We start from the raw sequence: 22,161 nt of genomic DNA, 5'->3' as shown, positions 1-22,161 counted from the left end.
GGCCCTTCTCCCCCGATTACTCAGTTTGGCTGGACGGCCATCTCTAGGAAGAGTTTTGGTGATTCCAAACTTCTTCCATTTAAGAATGATGGAAGCCACTGTGTTCTTGAGGACCTTCAATGGTGCAGACATTTTTTGGTACCCTTCTCCCGAACTGTGCCTCGACACAATTCTGTCTCGGAGAGCTACGACAATTCCTTCGACCTCATGGCTTGGTTTTTGCTCTGACATGCACTGTCAACTGTGGGACCTTATATAGACAGGTGTGTGCCTTTACAAATCATATACAATCAATTGAATTTACCACAGGTGGACTCCAATCAAGTTGCAGAAACATCTCAAGGATGATCAATGGAAACAGGATGCACCTGAGTGTAATTTTGAGTCTCATAGCAAAGGGTCTGAATACTTATGTAAATAAGGTATTTCTGTTTATTATTTTTTATAAATGTGCTAAAATGTTGCTTTGTCATTATGGGGTATTGTGTGTAGACTGATGAGGAAGAACAACGTAACAAGATGTGGTAAAAGGCAAGGGATCTGAATACTTTCCGAAAGCACTGTCTCTAAGTTTTGAATATAAAACAACGTTGTCTAATACAATGGCTTGGCCTTAGCTCTCTCTCTTGTGTTGCCCATTCAATCCAGAGGAAGCCTTTCCTTCTTTATCACCCACTCCCCTGACCTATGGATACCCTCTCCATCCCAAGAACCAGAACCTCTCCAGCCAGGTCCCTGCCGTTTCCCACTATGGGGAGGCAGGTAGCCTAGTGGTTAGAGTGTTGGGCCAGTAACTGAAAGGTTGCTAGCTCGAATCCCCGGGCTGACAAGGTACAAATCTGTCATTCTGCCCCTGAACATGGCCGTTAACCCACTGTTTCTAGGCCGTCATTGTAAATAAGAATTGGTTCTTAACTGATTTGCCTAGTTAAATAAAGGTTCAATTTAAAACTATCAGCCTTTTCAATAATACTGGCTCAATCCATCTCCAATCCATCACCCCCACCTGCAGGCTTTGCACATGTACTACCAGAGCCCACAACAAGGCTATGCCCCCTGGAAACAGCACAGTCTTAGCTTTACTGACTACACACCATCCTCTCATACTGAGCAACAGTAGGGCAATTTCTACAATTATACCCTGTCCCATGGAGATCACTACCGTACAGTATCAGGGGGCTTCATTCTCACCACCACCGATAAAGGTACCACAGACCACCACCTACAGTATGACGAGTGTGTGTTGGAACAGATGGGGCCTGTGTGTCCTCTGATGGAAGTCATGATGGTGGGAAGTATACCAGTGGTCCCTGTGGATGGTATAGGCTTGGGAAGTGTGCGGTTAACAGTCCAACGGTTCATGGATATTAACCCAAGAATGGATTCTTTTATTTTTTTATTTCACCTTTATTTAAACCAGGTAGGCCAGTTGAGAACAAGTTCTCATTTACAACTGCGACCTGGCCAATATAAAGCAAAGCAGTGTGACAAAAACAACAACACAGAGTTACACACAAACAAACGTACAGTCAATAACGCAATAGAAAAGAAAAATCGAAAAATCTATGTACAGTATGTGCAAATGTAGAAGAGTAGGGATGTAGGCAATAAATAGTTGGTGTGCTATTTACAGATTGGCTGTGTACAGGTATAGTGATCTGTAAACTGCTCAGACAGCTGATGCTTAAAATTAGAGAGGGAGATATAAGACTCCAGCTTCAGAGACTTTTGCAATTCATTCCAGTCATTGGCAGCAGAGAAGGGAGAGAAAGGCGGCCAAAGAAAATGTTGGCTTTGGGGATGACCAGTGCAATATACCTGCTGAACCGAGGGCCAAGGGTGGGTGTTGCTATGGTAACCAGTGAGCTGAGATAAGGCTGGGCTTTACCTAGCAAAGACTTATAGATGACCTGGAGCCAGTGGGTTTGGCGACAGATATTTAGTGAGGGCCAGCCAACGAGAGCATACAGGTCGCAATGGTGGGTAGTAGATGGGGCTTTGGTGAAAAAACAGATGGCATCCAGTTTGCTGAGTAGAGTGTTGGAGGCTATTTTGTAAATGACATCACCGAAGTCAAGGATCCGTAGGATAGTCAGTTTTACGAGGGTATGTTTGGTGGCATGAGTGAAGAAGGCTTTGTTGCAAAATAGGAAGCCGAATCTAGATTTAATTTTGGATTGGATATGCTTAATGTCAGTCTGGAAGGAGAGTTTACAGTCTAACCAGACACCTAGGTATTTGTAGTTGTCCACATATTCTAAATCAGAACCGTCCAGAGTAGTGATGCTAGTCAGGCGGGAGGGTGCGGGCAGCAATCGGTTGAAGAGCATGCACTTAGCCACCACCTCATTTGGCCGCCTTTCGTTCCAGTACTCTGCTGCCTGTGACTGGAACGAATTGCAAAAATCGCTGAAGTTGGAGACTTTTATCTCCCTCACCAACTTCAAACATCAGCTATCTGAGCAGCTAACCGATCGCTGCAGCTGTACATAGTCTATTGGTAAATAGCCCACCCTATTTACCTACCTCATCCACATACTGTTTTTATTTATTTACTTTTCTGCTCTTTTGCACACCAATATCTCTACCTGTACATGACCATCTGATCATTTATCACTCCAGTGTTAATCTGCAAAATTGTAATTATTTGCCTACCTCCTCATGCCTTTTGCACACATTGTATATAGACTCCCCTTTTTTTCTACTGTGTTATTGACTTGTTAATTGTTTACTCCATGTGTAACTCTGTGTTGTCTGTTCACACTGCTATGCTTTATCTTGGCCAGGTCGCAGTTGCAAATGAGAACTTGTTCTCAACTAGCCTACCTGGTTAAATAAAGGTGAAATGAAAAAATATATAAAAACTTAGTTTTACTAGCATTTAAAAGCAGTTGGAGGCCACGGAAGGAGTGATGTATTGCGTTGAAGCTCGTTTGGAGGTTTGTTAGCACAGTGTCCAAAGAAGGGCCAGATGTTTACAGAATGGTGTTTCCTGCGTATAGGTGGATCAGAGAATCACCAGCTGCAAGAGCAACATGTGCAACCAGAGGAAAAAATAATCAAATGGCTACCTGGATTATTTTCATTGTGTGCCCCCCCAACCCCTCTTTTTACGCTGCTGCTACTCTCTGTTATCATATATGCATAGTCACTTTAACTATACATTCATGTCCATACTACCTCAATTGGGCTATCTCCATTGTGTCCCACCAACCAGTGCTCCCTGCACACCTGTCACTGTATTCAGTGACACTGTGACAAATAAACGTTGATTTGATTTGACATCGTTGATATTTACAGAGAAAAGAGTCGGCCCGAGAATTGAACCCTGTGGCACCCCCATAGAGACTGCCAGAGGTACAATAGGCCCTCCGATTTGACACACTGAACTCTATCTGAGAAGTAGTTGGTGAACCAGGAGAGGCAGTCATTTGAGAAGCCAAGGCTATTGAGTCTGCCGATAAGAATGTTGTGATTGACAGAGTCGAAAGCCTTGGCCGGGTTGATGAAGACGACTGCACAGTACTGTCTTTTATCGATGTACTTTGGCATCATTGCAGAGTTCTGAGGAGGAGAGATACGGTTTGGCCACTTCACTTGATAACGCTGGTAGAGGATTGTTCAATAAAAAATCATTAGTACAATATTGAGGTTTCTATATGACCAGTACAATATTATCATATAATTGTATATGTATTTTTTATATCGATCAAAGTAGCCTACCGCTGTACAAATAAAGATGTTGAATATTGCTTATGCTAAATGCACCTAGTATGTTTATTTGTGTTTTCAATTCAGGTTAATTCAGAATAAATTAAAACTCTGAATTAAAAACTCTGAATTGTTACCAACATGAATGCTATTTAAAAAACCATCACCCTAAACGTCCCTTGCTTCATACACAGTACGTACTTTTATTCAGTAAGGATGTATTTTTTTAGCGCACTCATTGAGCACAGGAGGCGATTTCTACCACCGTGAAAAATAGCTAGCTATTACTAGCTAGTTAGGATAATAAATAATTACTTTTTCAAGCAATTTGAACCTTAGCTTGTTTTCAGCTGTAGTATTTGTTCATTTATGTTCTTTCACTGCTTCAAACAATTTAAAATGTGTCATTTATCACCCACGGTGTGGAAATACAACCTGTCAGGCTGCCTAATGGTGGCTACTGGCTAGCAAGCTAAACATTCAGGTGAGTGCCTATCAAGTGTCTATCACTAGTATCCCCACGTGGGACCTCTTCTGTTGATGTATGTGTGAATGTCAATAGCAATTGGTCCAATAATAGCTATTATGGGATTGGGCTGTCAGTAGTAACTTAAATAAAATCTCATTATGCTGTTACCAAATGTATGTGTACTGAACAAAAATATAAATGCAACAATTTCAACGATTTTACTGAGTTACAGTTCATATAAGGAAATCTGTCAATTGAAATAAATTCAGTAGGCCCTAATCTATGTATTTCACATGACTGGGTAGGTGCATAGTCATGGGTGGACCTGGGAGCCAGGCCCAGCCAATCAGAATGAGTTTTCCCCCACAAAAGGGCGTTATTACAGACAGAAATATTTATCCGTTTCATCAGCTGTCCTGATGGCTGGTCTCAGACGATCCCGCAGGTGAAGAAGCCGGATGTGGAGGTCCTGGACTGGTATGCTTACACGTGGTCTGCAGTTGTGAGGCCGGTTGGACCTACTGCCAAATTCTCTGAAATTATGTTGGAGGCGGCTTATGGTAGATAAATTAACTCTGGTCGACATTGCTGCAGTCAGCTTGCCAATTGCACGCTCCCTCAAAACTTGAGACATCTGTGGCATTGTGTTGTGTGAACAAACAGAACATTTTAGAGTGGCCTTTTATTGTCACAAGGTGCACCTGTGTAATGATCATGCTGTTTAATCCGCTTTTTGACATGCCACACTTGTCAGGTGGATGGATTATCTTGGCAAAGGAGAAATGCTCACTATCAAGGATTTAAACAAATTTGTGCACAAAATTTGAGAGAAATAAGCTTTTTGTGCGTATGGAACATTTTTGGGATCTTTAATTTCAGTTCATGAAACATGGGACCAACACTTTACATGTTGCGTTTATATTTTTGTTAGATATATTTAATATGTAGCTAGGTAACGAGCTAGCTAAGTTATTTGAAAGTAGTGATAGAAGTTAGAACACATGATCTATTATCTAACATAGATAATGTATGCATTGAAGCTCATCTTGTCCCGACCAGGTGCAGTTGAGGGACGCAGTCCCTAATCCCAGATGTTGTCCAACGCTCAGTGGGCCAATGTGTCTGAACTCTCAATACCTCCAAAGAAAAGGAGGTGACCAAAGCTCTACACACACTAACCAGTTACCTGGAAAGTGAGTCTCAGAGTACAATCCCCTCAACTCAGCGAGCAGAGTTCAGTCGAGCCCACTACACCCAGGCCCTACAGTTTCTCATCATTGACATCAATGCTGATTGGTTCCAGCTTCTTTCCGCTGCCCAGCGCACAGAATTGTGTTAGTGCTGATGGATGTTATCGTCGCAGTGAGGTGAGAAACATGTTGGGAGATGTTGATAGTGTATACTTGGTCCTACTAGCACTCTCGGATTATTATTAGAGCCATGGACCTCAGCGCGGCCAATGTGTACAACAGTCCCAACGCTATGTCTTAATGTTAATCCTCGCTTGCAAGACGGTTTTGGAAACATTTGGAACTTCATATCATCAAGAAAGAATTTTACAAATACAAAAGATACACTTCATACACTCTCAGTGGTATTAAAGTTCCAAAGGTTTTGTAATGCTCCGGGTGTCGTGGGTGTGGAGTCAAATGCAGGAGACAGAGTTCAATGCTGTGCGTCTTTTAATAGCACCAACGCACCACAGGGTGCTCACAAAAGTTACGTTCCCAACCACAGGGAATCAAAAAGTACAATGGAAAAAAAAATCACGACCAGGCACTAACACGTACCTCTACAACAGAGCCGAAGGTTACATAGAAATAATCCCGCACAACAACCAGGCGGGCCGGCTGTCTAATAAAGACAAACTAATTAAACATGAACAGGTGCTACCACTAAACATACAAGGAGGGGGAGGAAAAACAATCAGTGGCAGCTAATAGGCCGGTGACGACGACCGCCGAGCGCCACCCGCCCGGGAAGGGGAAACACCCTCGGTCGGACTCGTGACAGGTTTGCTAAACCCTATTGAAAGCGATGATTGTTGACGTTTAAACAAAACGTCTGGGCTGTTTACACATTCCCTGTTACAGCGAGAATGGAAGGAAAATTGCATTACAATGCATTGACAGTCAATACAATGGGGCTATTGGATACTATGAAGAACTGTGTCTTAACTGGTGGGGACCTGTGTGATGATGATATACTCATCTCGTACATGTGTGTGTGTGTGTGTGTGTGTGTGTGTGTGTGTGTGTGTGTGTGTGTGTGTGTGTGTGTGTGTGTGTGTGTGTGTGTGTGTGTGTGTGTGTGTGTGTGTGTGTGTGTGTGTGTGTGAGTGATCTATCTCCAGCAGCCCCAGTGCAGGTCTGGACCGTTTGGTTAGCATCCTAGAGCGGGTTCCTTCAGAGCGGTCCTCTGACAGTCCTACTGTGGTCCCGCTGTCAGGTGACTGGTCCGCGACTGGTGGCTCTGCCTGACCTGACTGCCAACCAGTTGCACCACCACAACAAGAACCTCTTCCTCCCCCAGCCGTACAACCTACTACTGGCCAGAGGAATGCTCACCACACTGGAGAGAACCTGCCAGGCTCTGAGAGGTTTGTATGTCTACTTTATATATTGCAGAAGATAGTACATTCTGTTTTAACTTTAACTGTCCTATCGGAAATGTATGTTATTATGTGTGTCACTCACTGTCAATACACTGTTGTTCCCAGATGGAAAATACTGCTCCCTGACATTTTTCGGCCAAGGCACTGGGCAAGGCCTGTGTTCAGGGACATGGTATTTGGGGTTATGGCCCCTCGCCTCTCCTCCTGCACGCGTTCAGACATGGTGTGGCAGAGGCTGTGCTAGAAGCCGTTGGCTAGAGTGTGCTCACTGGGCTGGTGCAGGCTGTCAAACGCTGAGAGAAAGGGAGATGGCTTGAGGTTATCGAAAGGTGTCAAAAAAAGTATTTATCTTTCTTTTGCAATTTAAGTCTTCTTTTTCCCCTCGGCCTGATGCTCTGTCCAGGATCATGGAGAACCTGGTGTTGAAGAACAAAAAGGCCCAGTTTGTCGTCACCTGTAAACTGCTGCTGCTTCAATACAAGTATGAGGTGAGAAAGTGAATTCGACTATGAGTCCAGTCAATCTGTCATTGTTGGGATTGGAAAAGCCTCTGTATTAGCAGAAGTCGTCATCTTATTTTCTTCCAGACTCATGTGTTAAGGATTCTTCTCGGCTACCTGGCACAGGATAGTGAGAGAAGGTCATTATTTATATAGGTGAGTGTACAACAAGTAAGTATCAGGATAAGGTAAGACGCAGATGCAGACCGTGTCGAAGTAACAATGTTTATTACAGCAAGAGAGGCAAAGGTACAGGACGGCAGTCAGGGTCAGGGTCAGGTCAGGCAGAGGTCAGAAATCCAGATAGGGACATATGTACAGGACGGCAGGCAGGCTCAGGGTCAGGTCAGGCAGAGGTCAGCAATCCAGATAGGGACAAAGGTACAGGACGGCAGGCAGGCTCAGGGTTAGGGTCAGGTCAGGCAGAGGTCAGCAATCCAGATAGGGACAAAGGTACAGGACGGCAGGCAGGGTCAGGGTCAGGGTCAGGGTCAGGTCAGGCAGAGGTCAGCAATCCAGATAGGGACAAAGGTACAGGACGGCAGGCAGGCTCAGGGTCAGGGTCAGGTCAGGCAGAGGTCAGCAATCCAGATAGGGTTAAAGGTACAGGACGGCAGGCGGGCTCAGGGTCAGGGTCAGGTCAGGCAGAGGTCAGCAATCCAGATAGGGACAAAGGTACAGGACGGCAAGCAGGCTCTGGGTCAGGGTCAGGTCAGGCAGAGGTCAGCAATCCAGATAGGGATAAAGGTACAGGACGGCAGGCAGGCTCAGGGTTAGGGTCAGGTCAGGCAGAGGTCAGCAATCCAGATAGGGACAAAGGTACAGGACGGCAGGCAGGGTCAGGGTCAGGGTCAGGTCAGGCAGAGGTCAGAAATCCAGATAGGGACAAAGGTACAGGACGGCAGGCAGGGTCAGGGTCAGGGTCAGGTCAGGCAGAGGTCAGAAATCCAGATAGGGACAAAGGTACAGGACGGCAGGCAGGGTCAGGGTCAGGTCAGGCAGAGGTCAGAAATCCAGATAGGGACAAAGGTACAGGAAGGCAGGCAGTACCCCCCCCTAGGGGCGCCACCTGGCGTTCTACCTGGGCGGTGGAAGTCGGCGATGAGGGCTGGGTCCAGGATGTCTCTAATGGGGATCCAGCACCTCTCCTCCGGGCCATAACCCTCCCAGTCAACCAGGTGCTGGAAAGCCCTGCCCAGTGGTCGAACCCTCAGGAGACGTCTCACCATGTACGCTGGATGACCATCGACAACACAGGAAGGAGGGGTGGGCCTGGAAATGGAAGACAAGGGACTGTGAGACACGGGCCTGATACAGGACACATGAAAGGTGGGGTGTATACGAAGGGTACGGGGCAACAGAAGAAGAACAGCAGAGAGACTATTGACCTTGGAGATGGGGAAAGGGCCGAGAAGCCGCGGGGACAGTTTGCGAGATCCCGGGTGTAGAGTCATACCTTCTGCCCGAGACGATACCGAGTAGCCGGGTATCCTCCAGGTATGATGACAACGCCGGACAAACATCTGGGCAGAAGGTATGCCGACCTCCTCTTCCTGCTCAGGGAAGAGCGGGGGCTGATCCCCTGGGGAACACTCGAAGGGTGATAGGCCCGTGGCAGAGCAGGGAAGGGTGATAGGCCCGTGGCAGAGCAGGGAAGGGTGATAGGCCCGTGGCAGAGCAGGGAAGGGTGATAGGCCCGTGGCAGAGCAGGGAAGGGTGATAGGCCCGTGGCAGAGCAGGGAAGGGTGATAGGCCCGTGGCAGAGCAGGGAAGCGTGATAGGCCCGTGGCAGAGCAGGGAAGGGTGATAGGCCCGTGGCAGAGGGAAGGGTGTTGCGGGCATCATTCAGAGTATGGGTCTCAATTCTTATGCAAATAAGGTATTTAAAATATAAGAATTATTATTATTAGCAAACATTTCTAAAAACCTGTTTTAACTTTGTCATTACGGGGTATCGTGTGTAGATTGATAAGGTAAAAAAGTAATTTAATACATTTTAGAATCAGGCTGTAACGTAATAAAATGTGGAAGAAGTCAAGGGATCTGAATACTTTACCGAATGCACTGTGTGTGCATTCTCCTGGTGTGTCCTCATAAGAAGCCACCCTTGTTGTGACTAAACTAGTATGTGACTGAGTGAGGTGTCTTAAACATGTCCATCATTCCCTACTGCGTATTCTGGTGTCGCCTCAGACAATGTCCCCATTGCCGGGACTTGACTATGCGATTCAATGGGGTGTCTGGTGTTTTGCAGGTGGCCACTTAGATGGGCAGAGCTCTGTTGGACTTTGCCTGGGCTGTACGCTACCGCGTTGACCAGCGAGTAAATCTGAACACAGGTCATAAATAGGAAACTGTATTCGTTTTTCGTCCAATTGGTCTATGGCTTACCCAACCTCTTTATTCCTAACACAGGATGGTGCGACAAGGAGTCCTGTTTGCTGTCTGCTCTGTCTTTCTGAGCATGCCAAGTCAGAGTTTGCTGGTGGAGCTCCGTGATCAGCTATTTGAGACAAGAGCATGGCTGGCAGGTGAGACAGAATATAGCTACTACATGCAGTAGTAGAGACCAGCCTACTGAATCTCAACATATTGGGCGGAGTTGCAGTTAATTTACCCAGCCAATTCAGGAACTACTACTAGTAGTAGTTTATTATGAATATTAAATGTAGGCCATATTTGGCAGCTAAGAGCTGAATTGCAGTGAATGATGATCATTCAGTTGGCTGCTGGTATGTTGTACCGGGAGAGGTTAGTTCAGGTACCAGCCTGAGTCATGTTAAATTGCTCTCTGGTCCCCAGGTGATCCTCAGTCCTCTTCAGCTTCTCTGCATCCACACGGGACTTTGTAGGCGTACTCCTCTACTAATGGGCAGCACCCACTAGGATGATGCTTAAGCCGCCACTGGCGCTAAAAAGCTCGAAGCAGTGGTCATCTACGTGTCTCTTTGCCATTTCCACACTGCACTCTGCAATCTTTGGGGAGAATGTGGTTAAAAAGAGCACTGTCCACATGTTCATGCAGCTGCTCAGTGTGCGTCAGTCAGGGAATCCAGGATATCCTGTCCTGCAAAGTTTTGTCGGTGACATCGTTCACTTATCAATGGGAATTTAAATTCTCCCAAGGATATTACCAATAGTCCAGAAGAGTCTACACGTATGCTAGAAATGTTCAAATTGCAGGATCATGGAAACTTTAATTTAATGTACATGTTTTCAATGTGAATCAACTGTGTTAAATGTAGCCTTGCGTTTAAATGGCCACACCAGTAGAATTCCACTTTTTTGAGCTGGAAAATGATGGCCAGAGCTTACCCATGATATTGCACAACGATGTAAGTCATTAAGTCATCGTTTTAGTCAAAGTATGATATTTCAGGCTTGAAGTGACTAAACCGCTTCATTTTCCTATGAAATTATGTGTAAATTCTTTGAGAGTCGACGTTTAGTTTCAGGGCTAGGTTTTATTTGAATGATACCACCCACCATCACGGCATTGTTTAGTAATCAGGAACATCTGCGAAGTTTGCGAGTTGCATCTGAGCTGAGCAATATAATAGATCATCGATCTAATAGATCAAAGATGGTGGATAAATGAAGAGAGTTCCCTCAGGCCATTCAACATTGAAAATAACATTGAAAATAATTGTCAGTTCCAGTCTACTTAACGGAATGGGTCTCCCATAGACACCAATGCAATAGCAACTGGGTCTGATCTACTTAGTTCATTGACTTTCATTGAACCAGAAAAAAAACAACCGAAAGTGGGGTGTCTTGCTTTCTTCTCCGTCTCTAGCTACAGCTTTTCGCTGTACTCTACACTTGGCTGCCTGGGCCAATGAGCAAATTTGGTGGTAAGGGTAGGCAACAACACGTCTGCCATGCTGATCCTCAACACTGGGGCCCCTCAGGGGTGTGTACTTAGTCCCCTCCTGTACTCCCTGTTCACCCACAACTGCGTGGCCAAAAACGACTCCAACACCATCATTAAGTTTGTTGACGACACAACAGTGGTAGGCCTGATCACCAACAACAATGAAACAGCCTATAGGGAGGAGGTCAGAGAACTGGCAGTGTGTTGCCAGGACAACAACCTCTCCCTCAATGTGAGCAAGACAAAGGAGCTGATCGTGGACTACGGGTAAAGGAAGGGCTGAATAGGCCTGCATTAACATCTACGTGGCTGTAGTGGAGCGGGTTGAGAGTTTCACATCACCAACAAACTATTATGATCCAAACACACCAAGACAATCGTGAAGAGGGCACAACAAAACCTTTTCCCCCTCAGGAGACTGAAAAGATTTGGCATGGGTTCCCAGATCCTCAAAAAGTTCTACAGCTGCACCATTGAGAGCATCTTGACCGGCTGCATCACCGCCTGGTATGGCAACTGCTTGGCATCTGACTGTAAGGCGCTACAGAGGGTAGTGCGTGTGGCCCAGCTTTCTACCATCCAGGACCTACAGTTGAAGTTGGAAGTTTACATACACTTAGGTTGGAGTCATTAAAACATATTTTTCAACCCCTCCACACATTCCTTGTTAACAAACTATAGTTTTGGCAAGTTGGTTAAGACATCTACTTTGTGCATGACCCAAGTAATTTTTCCAACAAATGTTAACAGACAGATTATTTCACTTATGATTGAACGTACTTTGGTGCGAAAGTGCAAATCAATCCCAGAACAACAGGAAAGGACCTTGTGAAAACGCTGGAGGAAACAGGTACAAAAGTTTCTATATCCACAGTAAAATGCATCCTATATCGACATAACCTGAAAGGCCGCTCAGCAAGGTACAAGCCACTGCCCCAAACCGCCATAAAAAAGCCAGACTACGGTTTGCAACTCCACATGTGGACATATATCGCACTTTTTGAAGAAATGTCATCTGATCTGATGAAACAAAAATGGATCTGTTTGGCCATAATAACCATTGTTACGTTTGGAGGAAAAAGGGGGAGGCTTGCAAGCCAAAAACACCATACCAACTGTGAAGCACGGGGGGTTGCAGCATCATGTTGTGGGGGTGGTTTGCTGCAGGAAAGACTGGTGCACTTCACAAAAAGATTGAATCATGAGGGAGGAGAATTATGTGGATATATTGAAGCAACATCTCAAGACATCAGTCAGGAAGTTGAAGCTTGGTCACAAATGGGTCTTCCAAATGAACAATGACCCCAAGCATACTTCCAAAGTTGTGGCAAAATGGCTTAATGACAACAAAGTCAAGGTATTGGAGTGGCTATCACAAAGCCCTGACCTCAATCCTATAGAACATTTGTGGGCAGAACTGAAAAAGCGTGTGCGAGCAAGGAGGCCTACAAACCTGACTCAGTTACATCAGCTCTGTCAGGAGGAATGGGCCACAATTCACCCAATTTATTGTGGGAATCTTGTGGGAGGCTACCTGAAACGTTTGACCCAAGTTAAACAATTTAAAGGCAATGCTATCAAATACGAATTGAGTGTATGTAAACTTCTGACCCACTGGGAATGTGATGAAAGAAATAAAAGCTGAAATAAATTATTCTCTCTACTATTATTCTGACATTTCACATTCTTAAAATAAAGTGGAGATCCTAATTGACCTAAGATAGCAACATTTTACTAGGATTACATGTCAGGAATTGTGAAAGTATTTTTAAATGTATTTGACTAAGGTGTATGCAAACTTCTGACTTCAACTCTATATAGTAGGCAGTGTCAGAGGAAAGCCCATAAAATTGTCAGACTCCGGTCACCCAAGTCAAAGACTGTTTTCTCTGCTACCACGTGGCAAGCGGTACCTGAGCTCCAAGTCTAGGACCAAAAGGCTCCTTAACAGCTTCTACCCCCAAGCCATTAGACTGCTGAACAACTAATAAAATGGCCACCGGACCATTTACATTGACACCTCCCCCTCCATTTGTTTTGTACACTGCTGCTACTAGCTGTTTATTATCTATGTATAGTCACTTAAGTTTTACTTATTTTTGCTCTAGTCTGTATATGATTGATTGAATTTCGGAACCCCGCTCCCCCTGTCGCCCCAAGATGAATGGTTTTGACCATGCTCCACTGCATTGAGTGGTGCAGCTAGAAATCACACTTTACACTGAAAAGGCACCTGCAAAAGAAGATTTCACAAACTTGTTTATCTATTTTGTGCTGTTGTTACATCAACTATTGGTGTTTTGTGTCTGATGTGCTCAGGGTGTTGTTACATATCACTTGCGGCGAGCATTATGAGCAGTTATTGTAGCCCATTGTTTCCCAACCCTGGTCCTCGAGTGCTGCCAACAGTACACCTTTTTATTGTAACCCTGGACAAGCACACCTGATTCAACTTGTCAACTAATCATCAAGCTGTCAATGAGCTGAAGGAGTTGCGTTTCTCCAGGGCTACAACAAAAATGTGTACTGTTGGGGGTACTCGAGGACCAGGGTTGGGAAACACTGTTGTACCCTATCATTTCACTTCCCCTAGCTGTGAGAACCATGGCATCATCACCGTGTCCATTACAATGTAGAAAAACACTTTTTGAGATAACCATAGATAGCAATGTCAAAGATACTGGTTTCCCCTATCCGTCTGTTGCGAAGTTTTCCCACATGCTTATGACAAATCCAGCTCAAGAGCCAGCCATAGCCTAGCTGGATAATCTTTTAAATAAGGTATAGCAACAACAGATAACATTAGTTACCTAGATAAGGTTAGCATGCTAGCTAGCTACACTGACAGCTGTCAGTGCACTACTTGTTGTTATTTCTCCAGTCCACGTGGAAATCACCCATGTGTATTAGCAGCCTGCGTCATTCTTCGTAGGTGGAACCTAAAGGACAATTTCTGCTATTGGACAGGAATTACGTCAAATTGCCCTCTGGTAGGGGCCTTTAAAAATATATTGCTTGAACAGCTCATTGCTCCTTATGTTTTATGTCTACCTGTTTATGATAATGACGATTGTAATGGTCCAACCTGTGGTGCTGTTGACAGATGTAGCTGAAGGGGACCCTGATGGAGACTGCGGGAACCTGGCCGTGCAGAGCCTGGTGCTGCTGGAGAATAGCCTGAAGACTGGATTGGACCCTGCTCCACTGGGCCTGCCGTCACGATCACGACATGATGATACACAGTGGACCTTGAAGTCCTATCCCGCTGGTGCATAAACGGCAACAGCCAGTGTTTTGGTTGTCACTGCCGGTGTACTGGTAGTGACTGCCTTGGGACACTGGTTGTGAGAGGATTACAAATGATGCTTGCCACTAGGAACTGGCTGGCAGAGGGCCCGAGGATGTTACGGATCCTGGATCCTGGACACTGAAGGACGTCCTTTTAGTTAGAGCTGCAGGTGCGGCTGGCCCACCATACCCTGGAACGAATGAATGCCAAGCCAAAGGAAAGAGAGAGATGAATGACATGTATTAAAACGTTTGTGTGGAGGATGACTTTTTGCTCTCTTTTCTGCGCATCCTTATCCCGGAGAAAGACCATGCGTAATGTGGACATAGTTGTGTACTTCAACAAGATATTTTTTGGAAGATTATTTTCTGCTGCCTGAAAAGGAAGTGTCATGTATTTAAAAGAAAAAGAGAAAGCACTAGCTCAGTTGCACGGGTGCCACTATGTTTCTGTTCTCATGTTTGCTGTGACAATGAGTGTCAAGTAGTTGGCAAGACGGCACCAACAGATCTGGGACCAGGCTAGGTAAATTGCTCCGGGCTTCTTTATGTTTCAGGACCATTTAGGGCGCCGAACACTTACAAAGCCTTGCCCTCCTGAGTAGAATGAAGAATATTGTATTTTTCTGACAAGCAAAGGTACACAATCTGCAACACTTCATGTCGCACATGTGATGGACTGAATGTTAATCTCATACATTTTGTGGTGTCCTCAAATCAAATGTACAGAATTCAAACAGAAACTTCAATATGAATATAAAGTGCATTTGGAAAATATTCAGACCCCTTGACTTTTTAAACATTTTGTTACTTTACAGCTTTTATTCTAAAATGGATGAAATACTTTTTTCCCCGATTCAATCTACACATAATACCCCATAATGACAAAGCACAAATAGGTTTTTAGACGTTTTTGCAAATGTATTACAAATAAAAAATGTACATAAGTATTCCGACCTTTGCTTTGAGACTCGAAATTGAGCTCAGGTGCATCCTGTTCACATTGATCATCCTTCAGATGTTTCTACAACTTGATTGGAGCCCACCTGTCGTAAATTCAATTGATTGGACATGATTTGGAAAGGCACACACCTGTCACTCGGGGGCTCCCCCGAGTGGTGCAGCGGTCTAAGGCACTGAATCTCAGTGCAAGAGGAGTCAACCGGACGTGATTGGGAGTCCCATAGGGCGGCGCACAATTGGCCCATCATCGTCTCGGTTAGGGTTTGGCAGGGGTAGGCCGTCATTGTAAATAAGAATTTGTTCTTAACTGACTTGCCTATTTAAAAAAAAGTGTAATTAAATTAAATTACAATATATATAAGGTCCCACAATCGACAGAGCAAAAACCAAGCCATGAGGTCGAAGGAATTGTCCGTCGAGCTCCGAGACAGGATTGTGTCGATGCACAGATCTGGGAAAAGGTACCAAAACATTTCTGCAGCATTTAAGGTCCCCAAGAACACAGTGGTCTTGTTAAATGGAATACGTTTTGACCACCAAGACTCTTCCTAGTGCTGGCCACCTGGGCAAACTGAGCAATCGGAGGAGAAGGGCCTTGGTCAGGGAGGTGACCAAGAACCTGATGGTCACTCTGACAGAACTCCAGAGTCCCTCTCTGGAGATGGTAGAACCTTCCAGAAGGACAACCAGCACTCCACCAATCAGGCTTTTATGGTAGGGTGGCCAGACAGAAGCCATTCCTCTGTAAAAAGGCACATGACAGCCCACTTGGAGTTTGCCAAAAGGCACCTAAAAAACTCAGACGATGAGAAACAAGATTCCCTGAATTAACCAAGATTGAACTCTGGCCTGAATGCCAAGCGTCACGTCTGAAGGAAACCTGACACCATCCATACAGTGAAGCATGGTGCTGACAGCATCATGCTGTGGGGATTTCTTTAAGGGAAGGGACTGGGAGACTAGTCAGGATCAAGGGAAAAATGAACAGAGCAAAGTACAGAGATCCTTCATGAAAACGTGCTCCAGAGCGCTTCATGAAAACCTGCTCCAGAGTGTTTTGCTAATTCATTATAGAGTGTTGTGTGTAGATAGATGAGGGAAAAAAAGATTTGATACATTTTAGAATAAAGCTGTAACGTAACAAAATGTGGAAAAGTTAAGGAATCTGAATGCTTCTTTCTGAATGCACTTTATGTCTCCAAATCTGCACAGGTTCTGATAATCTGTATCTTGAAGGAGAGTGCTATTTTTGTATTCAAGTTAGTTTTATTTACAAATCAGATGTATTTATAAAGCCCTTTTTACATTTCAAAGTGCTTAAACATAAACCCAGCCTAAAACCCCAATCAGCAAGCAATGCAGATGTAGAAGCACGGTGGCTAGGAAAAAGTCCCTAGAAAGGCAGGAACCTAGAAAGAAACCTAGAGAGGAACCCGGCTCTGAGGGGTGGCCAGTCCTCTTCTGGTTGTGCCGGGTGGATATTATAAGAGTACATGGCCATTAAGGCCAGAACGTACTTCAAGATGTTCAAATGTTTATAGATGACCAGCAGGGTCAAATAATAATCAAATAATAATAATAATAATAATCAAATAATAATAATCACAGTGCAACAGGTCAGCACCTCAGGAGTAAATGTTAGTTGGGTTTTCATAGCCAAGCATTCAGAGGTCGAGACAGCAAGTGCTGTAGAGAGGGTCGATAACAGCAGGTCCGGGACAAGGTAGCACATCTGGTGAACAGGTCAGTGTTCCATTGCCACAAGCAAAACAGCAGAAACCGAATCAGCAGCACGACCAGGTGGACTAGGGACAACCAGGAGTCATCAGGCTAGGTAGTCATTAAGTATGATCCTAGGGCTCAGGTCCTTCGAAAGAGAGAGAGATGGGAGAATTAGAGGGAGCATACTCCTGGGGTGGTTCATCACTCCAGTGCCTTGCCGTTTAACTTTGCACCCCTGGGTCAAACTACACTCAATCATAGGACCTACTGAAGAGATGAGTCTTCAGTAAAGACTTAAAAGGTCGTCGAGACCGAGTCTACGTCTCTCACATGGGTAGGCAGACCATTGCATAAAAATGGAGCTCTATAGGAGAAAGCCCTGCCTCCAGCTGTTCATTTAGAAATTCTAGGAACAACAAGGAGGCCTGAGTCTTGTGGTCGTAAGGTACATGTAGGTATGTACAGCAGAGCAAAATTGGAGAGATAGGTAGGAGCAAGTCCATGAAATGCTTTGTAGGTTAACCTTGAAATCAGCCGTAGCCAATGAAACCAGTGTAGAGAGGCTAACACTGGAGTATCAAATTATCAAATGTTTTGGTTCTAGTCAATAGAACCAGAACACTGCAATAGTCTAATCTAGAAGTGACAAAACCATGGATTAGTTTTTCTGCATCATTTTTGGATAAACATTTTCAGATTTTTGCAATGTTACGAAGAAAAAAGCTGCCCTTTAAATATTATTGATATGTTTGTCAAAAGATATCAGTGTCCTGAGTAAGTCCGAGTTCCTTCACAGTTTTATTTGAGACGACTACAACCATCAAGATTAATTGTCAGATCAAACAGCAGATCTCTTTGTTTCTTGCAACCTAGGACTAGCATTTCTGTTTTGTCAAAGTTTAAAAGTAAAACATTTGCTGCCATCCACTTCCGTATGCCGGGACACAGGCTTCCAGGTTAGGCAATTTTGGGGCTTCACCATGTTTCATCGAAATGCACAGCTGTGTGTCCTCCGCATAGCAGTGAAGGTTGACATTCACCAAGAGGTCAAATATATAGTGAACAAAATATTTGTCCTAAAACGGGCCAACACCAAAACGTACAATTGATTTGTCAGAGGACAAACCATCAACAGAGACAAACTGACATCTTTCTGACAGATAAGATCTAGACCAGGCAAGAACTCGTCCGTGTAGTTCGACTAGGGTTTCTAAATCTCTCCAAAAGAATGTGGTGATCGATGGTGTCAAAAGCGGCACTAAGGTCTAGGAGCACGAGGACAGATGCAGAGCCTTGGTTTGACTCCTTTAAAAGGTCATTTACCACATTCACGAGTGCAGTCTCAGTACTATTTGGACAAAGCTTCTAGCAAATAAAGTTAAATAAAGGTTAGATAAATAAAAATAAAAATAAACTATGATGGGGTCTAAAACCAGACTGGAGCATTTCTTATACATTTTTTCATTTTTAGGAAGCCAGTGAGTTGCTGCGCAACAGATTTAAAAAAAAATGTTGAGAGGAATTGGTAATTTGATATAAGCTGATTGTTTTTTGGTTTTTGGGGGGGCTTTTTCAGGATTTATTACTACTAATTTTAGTGAGTTTGGTATACATCCGGAGGATAGGGAGCCATTTATTATGTTCAACATAGGGGGGCCGAGCACAGGAAGTAGCTTGTTCAGTAGGTTAGTTGGAATAGGGTCCAGTAGGCAGCTGGACCCTATTCCACAGAGCTGTAAGCAAACCTGTAAAAATTTAAAGGTTGTGAGCAACATTCGATAAATGCGATTTACTCTCTCTAATTTCCGTAACTCCTCCTTGAACTGTATGGCGTAGATGGGGAGTGATTTGGGAAAGGGTTAGAAAGGCTGGACAGGGTTTGGGTGGTGTAATGGGAGGAAAAACGGGAGGGAATTGGTGTCTATGGCTCTATTTCACTTTCTGAGAGGAACATGACTATTGAAGATAATTTAATGTAGGTAGGCTGTGACTGGCTTCATACTCCAGTACAGTAGGTGGCGGTAAATGCGCCTTGGATGCGATCTGCCAATCCAATATCAAAGAAGAAGAAGAACTCATCCTTGCCCACCCTTTCCGATGAGGTTGTCGGGGTAACTAGAAAGGACGCTTTTATCCCTCGCACCGCACCGCACCGCAGCAGAGCAAAACCACAACAGTGGACAGTTACCATTTATGTTGTTACGACTATTGACCATTTTTTTTGGACTGCACATAGCTAGAAGAAAGCTTTTCGGGTAATTTCTCTATTCTCAGCATTTGGAACTCAAAATCCCTCGTAAATTGTAGCAAGCCGTTTTAATGCTAACGGGAGCTAACCATGGTATGCTATTTTTTGCAAAAGGCCCCAATGGATTAACGTTAGCTAACGGTTACTAGCTAATGCTAGCTAGCTGGTAGCCAATGTTTAGTTAGCATAGCGAAGATACCAAGTAAGCTAGCTTCTATTTTGTTGTAACTTTGTCCAATAAATATCCACATAAGTCACAATTAAGTAGGGGACCCAGTTGTACGGACATGCCCGTTTTAATTATCAGGTAGCTAACGCCAGCTGCCCAAATGTCAGAGTGATCATTCCATCAGTTTCTAGCTAGCAAACGTTAGCTAGCTAACTTACTTGACAGAAGCAGTGGCTAATCTGTTGCTTGTTTATCTGATCAAGTCACTTGATGCAACACATACATCATATTTTACAATGTAAGTTTTCTTGGGACCCCTCTCCTCACCATCCTCCATTCCTCCTCCTAATATTCCTCTTCCTCCTTTTCTTCCTCTCTACAGATAAGGGAGCACTGGGGCCATGGCGGTGTACTTTGATCACCGTATCGAGGCCCCTGAGTCAAGCGGGGGCCCCTCTCAGGTGGCATGGCATCCCACTCAGCCTGTACTAGCAGTGGCCTCCAACAGCCCCACCACCGGGGGCAACATCGACCTTTACCTCCAACAGGTGAACCCCCCTCACCACACACTGCATTTAGTCAGAGTTGCACCCATCCTGTCCTCAATTTGCAACTGACCAAATTATGCTATAGACTGACTGCATTGCCACATCATACATCAGTCTATAGCTTAATGTTTATCAATTGCTGAGGGGAATTATAAACCCACTGCACTTTGCCTTTTGAAGACTGTTTAACCCCAGTAAACACTTGAAGAGTGGAGAAGATGTAGACAAGTATGAAACTGCTACTAATGGATTGATTGAACTGCTCTCCTGTCATCATGTAGGGAGAGCACGTAGGGAGCTGCCATGTGGACCGTCCCTTCCAGCCCACGGTGCTGTGTTGGCACCCCACCAAGCCTTTGCTGGCTCTGGGCTGGGAGACAGGCGAGGTGCTGCTGCTCATACACCCCTCTGGAGAGCAGACGCCGCTGCCCACCACACATACTGCCTGCATCACCCTGCTGGAGTGGAGCAGCTCCGGCAGCCGCCTGATCACCGGGGATCAGGTGAGTGCGTGTGAACACAGACAAGTAGACACACACAAACAAACAAACCACACACACACACTGACTACTAAGCATTTGAAATACATGCTAGAATATCAAAAGTAGTGAAGATATTTTCATAGTCCTCCGTCTTTGGGCTATTCCATGTAAAAGTCAACCTGAGCATGCACAAATAAAGTTAGTCATTTCCAAATAAAACCACATTCATAATTATCCTTAGTCTATACGTTGAAGTGCAGGCTTAATTTGACAAGTTTCGTGGCTCTTTCAAAGCTCACAGAGTGTTTTTCCACCAACAGCTATTATAGTTGCACAGATGAGATGTTAATGAAGCAATACAGACCAAATGGAAATGTCTTGAGATTCCTTTGTGTGTTCTACAGTCTTGTAAAGATAGGAGGGTGACTGAGACATGCAATGTAACATTCATAACGATTTTTACTTTGGATCATCTTAACAGTCTCTGTAATGCTAACTTTCATCAAGGTTTTATAAGGTCTATAATTGGTTTCTCTCTTCTCATTGTCAGTATCCTTTTTCAGTGGTATGATATCCGTAACATCCCATAACGGTTGTGGATGTGATGGATATTGATGTATTTATCTTAGCTTCAGAAGCTTGTGCTTGTTCTGGCATTTATTCTTCAGACTTTCCCCGAAGCAATTGTTGCATTTTTGTGTTCTAGCTACGATTCTCTTGTAAAATATATGCTGAAATGCATTTCTCATACATGATAGTACAGTTTTTTTTGTGTTTATCAACAATCTATGAGTAGTCCTGGAGTGTCATTTTTAAATGAAGGCTCATCTATTTGTAGTATAGGCACATGTACATTTGAAGTCTGAAGTTTACATACACCTTACCCAAATAAAATACATTTAAACTCAGTCACAATTCCTGACATTTAATCCTAGTAAAAATTCCCTGTCTTAGGTCAGTTAGGATCACCACTTTATTTTAAGAATGTGAAATGTCAGAATAATAGTAGAGAGTGATTTATTTCAGCTTTTATTTCTTTCATCACATTCCCAGTGGGTCAGAAGTTTACATACACTCAATTAGTATTTGGTAGCATTGCCTTGAAATTGTTTAACTTGGGTCTAACGTTTCGGGTAACCTTCCACAAGCTTCCCACAATAAGTTGTGTGAATTTTGGTCCATTCCTCCTGACAGAGCTGGTGTACCTGAGTCAGGTTTGTAGGTCTCCTTGCTCGCACACTCTTTTTCAGTTCTGCCCACAAATTTTCTATAGGATTGAGGTCAGGGCTTTGTGATGGCCACTCTAATACCTTGACTTTGTTGTCGTTAAGCCATTTTGCCACAACTTTGAAAGTATGCTTGGGGTCATTGTCCATTTGGAAGACCCATTTGCGACCAAGCTTTAACTTCCTGACTGATCTCTTGAGATGCTGCTTCAATATATCCACATCATTTTCCTACCTCATGATGCCATCTATTTTGTGAAGTGCACCAGTCCCTCCTGCAGCAAAGTACCCCCACAACATGATGCTGCCACCCCCGTGCTTCACAGTTGGGATGGTGTTCTTCAGTT

At 44.3% G+C, this 22,161-nt stretch overlaps 2 protein-coding genes across 8 annotated transcripts in view; both read left to right on the top strand.

Moving 5' to 3' along the window:
• The first annotated feature begins 5,934 nt into the window (after positions 1 to 5,934).
• On the top strand, positions 5,935 to 15,233 carry telo2 (TEL2, telomere maintenance 2, homolog (S. cerevisiae)). 7 transcript variants are annotated; one of them, XR_004822511.2, is made up of 7 exons: positions 5,935 to 6,193; positions 6,534 to 6,779; positions 7,198 to 7,282; positions 7,382 to 7,450; positions 9,549 to 9,633; positions 9,710 to 9,825; positions 10,097 to 10,680. XR_004822511.2 is itself a non-coding variant. In XM_052485416.1 (5 exons), exons 3-5 carry the CDS (start codon positions 7,278 to 7,280, stop codon positions 14,442 to 14,444), a joined length of 294 nt encoding a protein of 97 aa, XP_052341376.1. In that variant the 5' UTR covers positions 5,937 to 6,193; positions 6,629 to 6,779; positions 7,198 to 7,277; the 3' UTR covers positions 14,445 to 15,233. The 7 variants fall into 7 exon arrangements, 3 of the variants coding, with proteins under 3 accessions (XP_052341376.1, XP_035609518.1, XP_052341359.1); XR_004822509.2 differs by lacking the exon at positions 10,097 to 10,680 and adding an exon at positions 14,272 to 15,233 and having other exon boundaries at positions 5,940 to 6,193; XR_004822513.2 differs by lacking the exons at positions 9,549 to 9,633; positions 10,097 to 10,680 and adding an exon at positions 14,272 to 15,233 and having other exon boundaries at positions 5,939 to 6,193.
• Positions 15,234 to 19,227: 3,994 nt separating this feature from the next.
• ift140 (intraflagellar transport 140 homolog (Chlamydomonas)) overlaps positions 19,228 to 22,161 on the top strand; it is a 57,738-nt gene continuing 54,804 nt past the window's right edge. Inside the window, exons 1-3 of the mRNA XM_035748173.2 lie at positions 19,228 to 19,396; positions 19,941 to 20,106; positions 20,388 to 20,609. Of these exons, the coding sequence (XP_035604066.1) occupies positions 19,960 to 20,106; positions 20,388 to 20,609 (369 nt within the window). The 5' untranslated portion in view covers positions 19,228 to 19,396; positions 19,941 to 19,959. The remainder of the gene's footprint in view (positions 19,397 to 19,940; positions 20,107 to 20,387; positions 20,610 to 22,161) is intronic.

This window comes from Oncorhynchus keta, chromosome 3, assembly GCF_023373465.1.
Source record: "Oncorhynchus keta strain PuntledgeMale-10-30-2019 chromosome 3, Oket_V2, whole genome shotgun sequence".
NCBI classification, from domain to species: Eukaryota; Metazoa; Chordata; class Actinopteri; order Salmoniformes; family Salmonidae; genus Oncorhynchus; species Oncorhynchus keta.
Note: the sequence above shows the minus strand (reverse complement) of the source record. Positions and strands in the feature narration are given on the sequence as shown.

Coding starts and splice junctions, on each gene's coding strand:
- telo2 (XM_052485416.1), top strand. Junction 9,826..14,271: donor GACAAGAGCATGGCTGGCAG/GTGAGACAGAAT, acceptor TGCTGTTGACAG/ATGTAGCTGAAGGGGACCCT.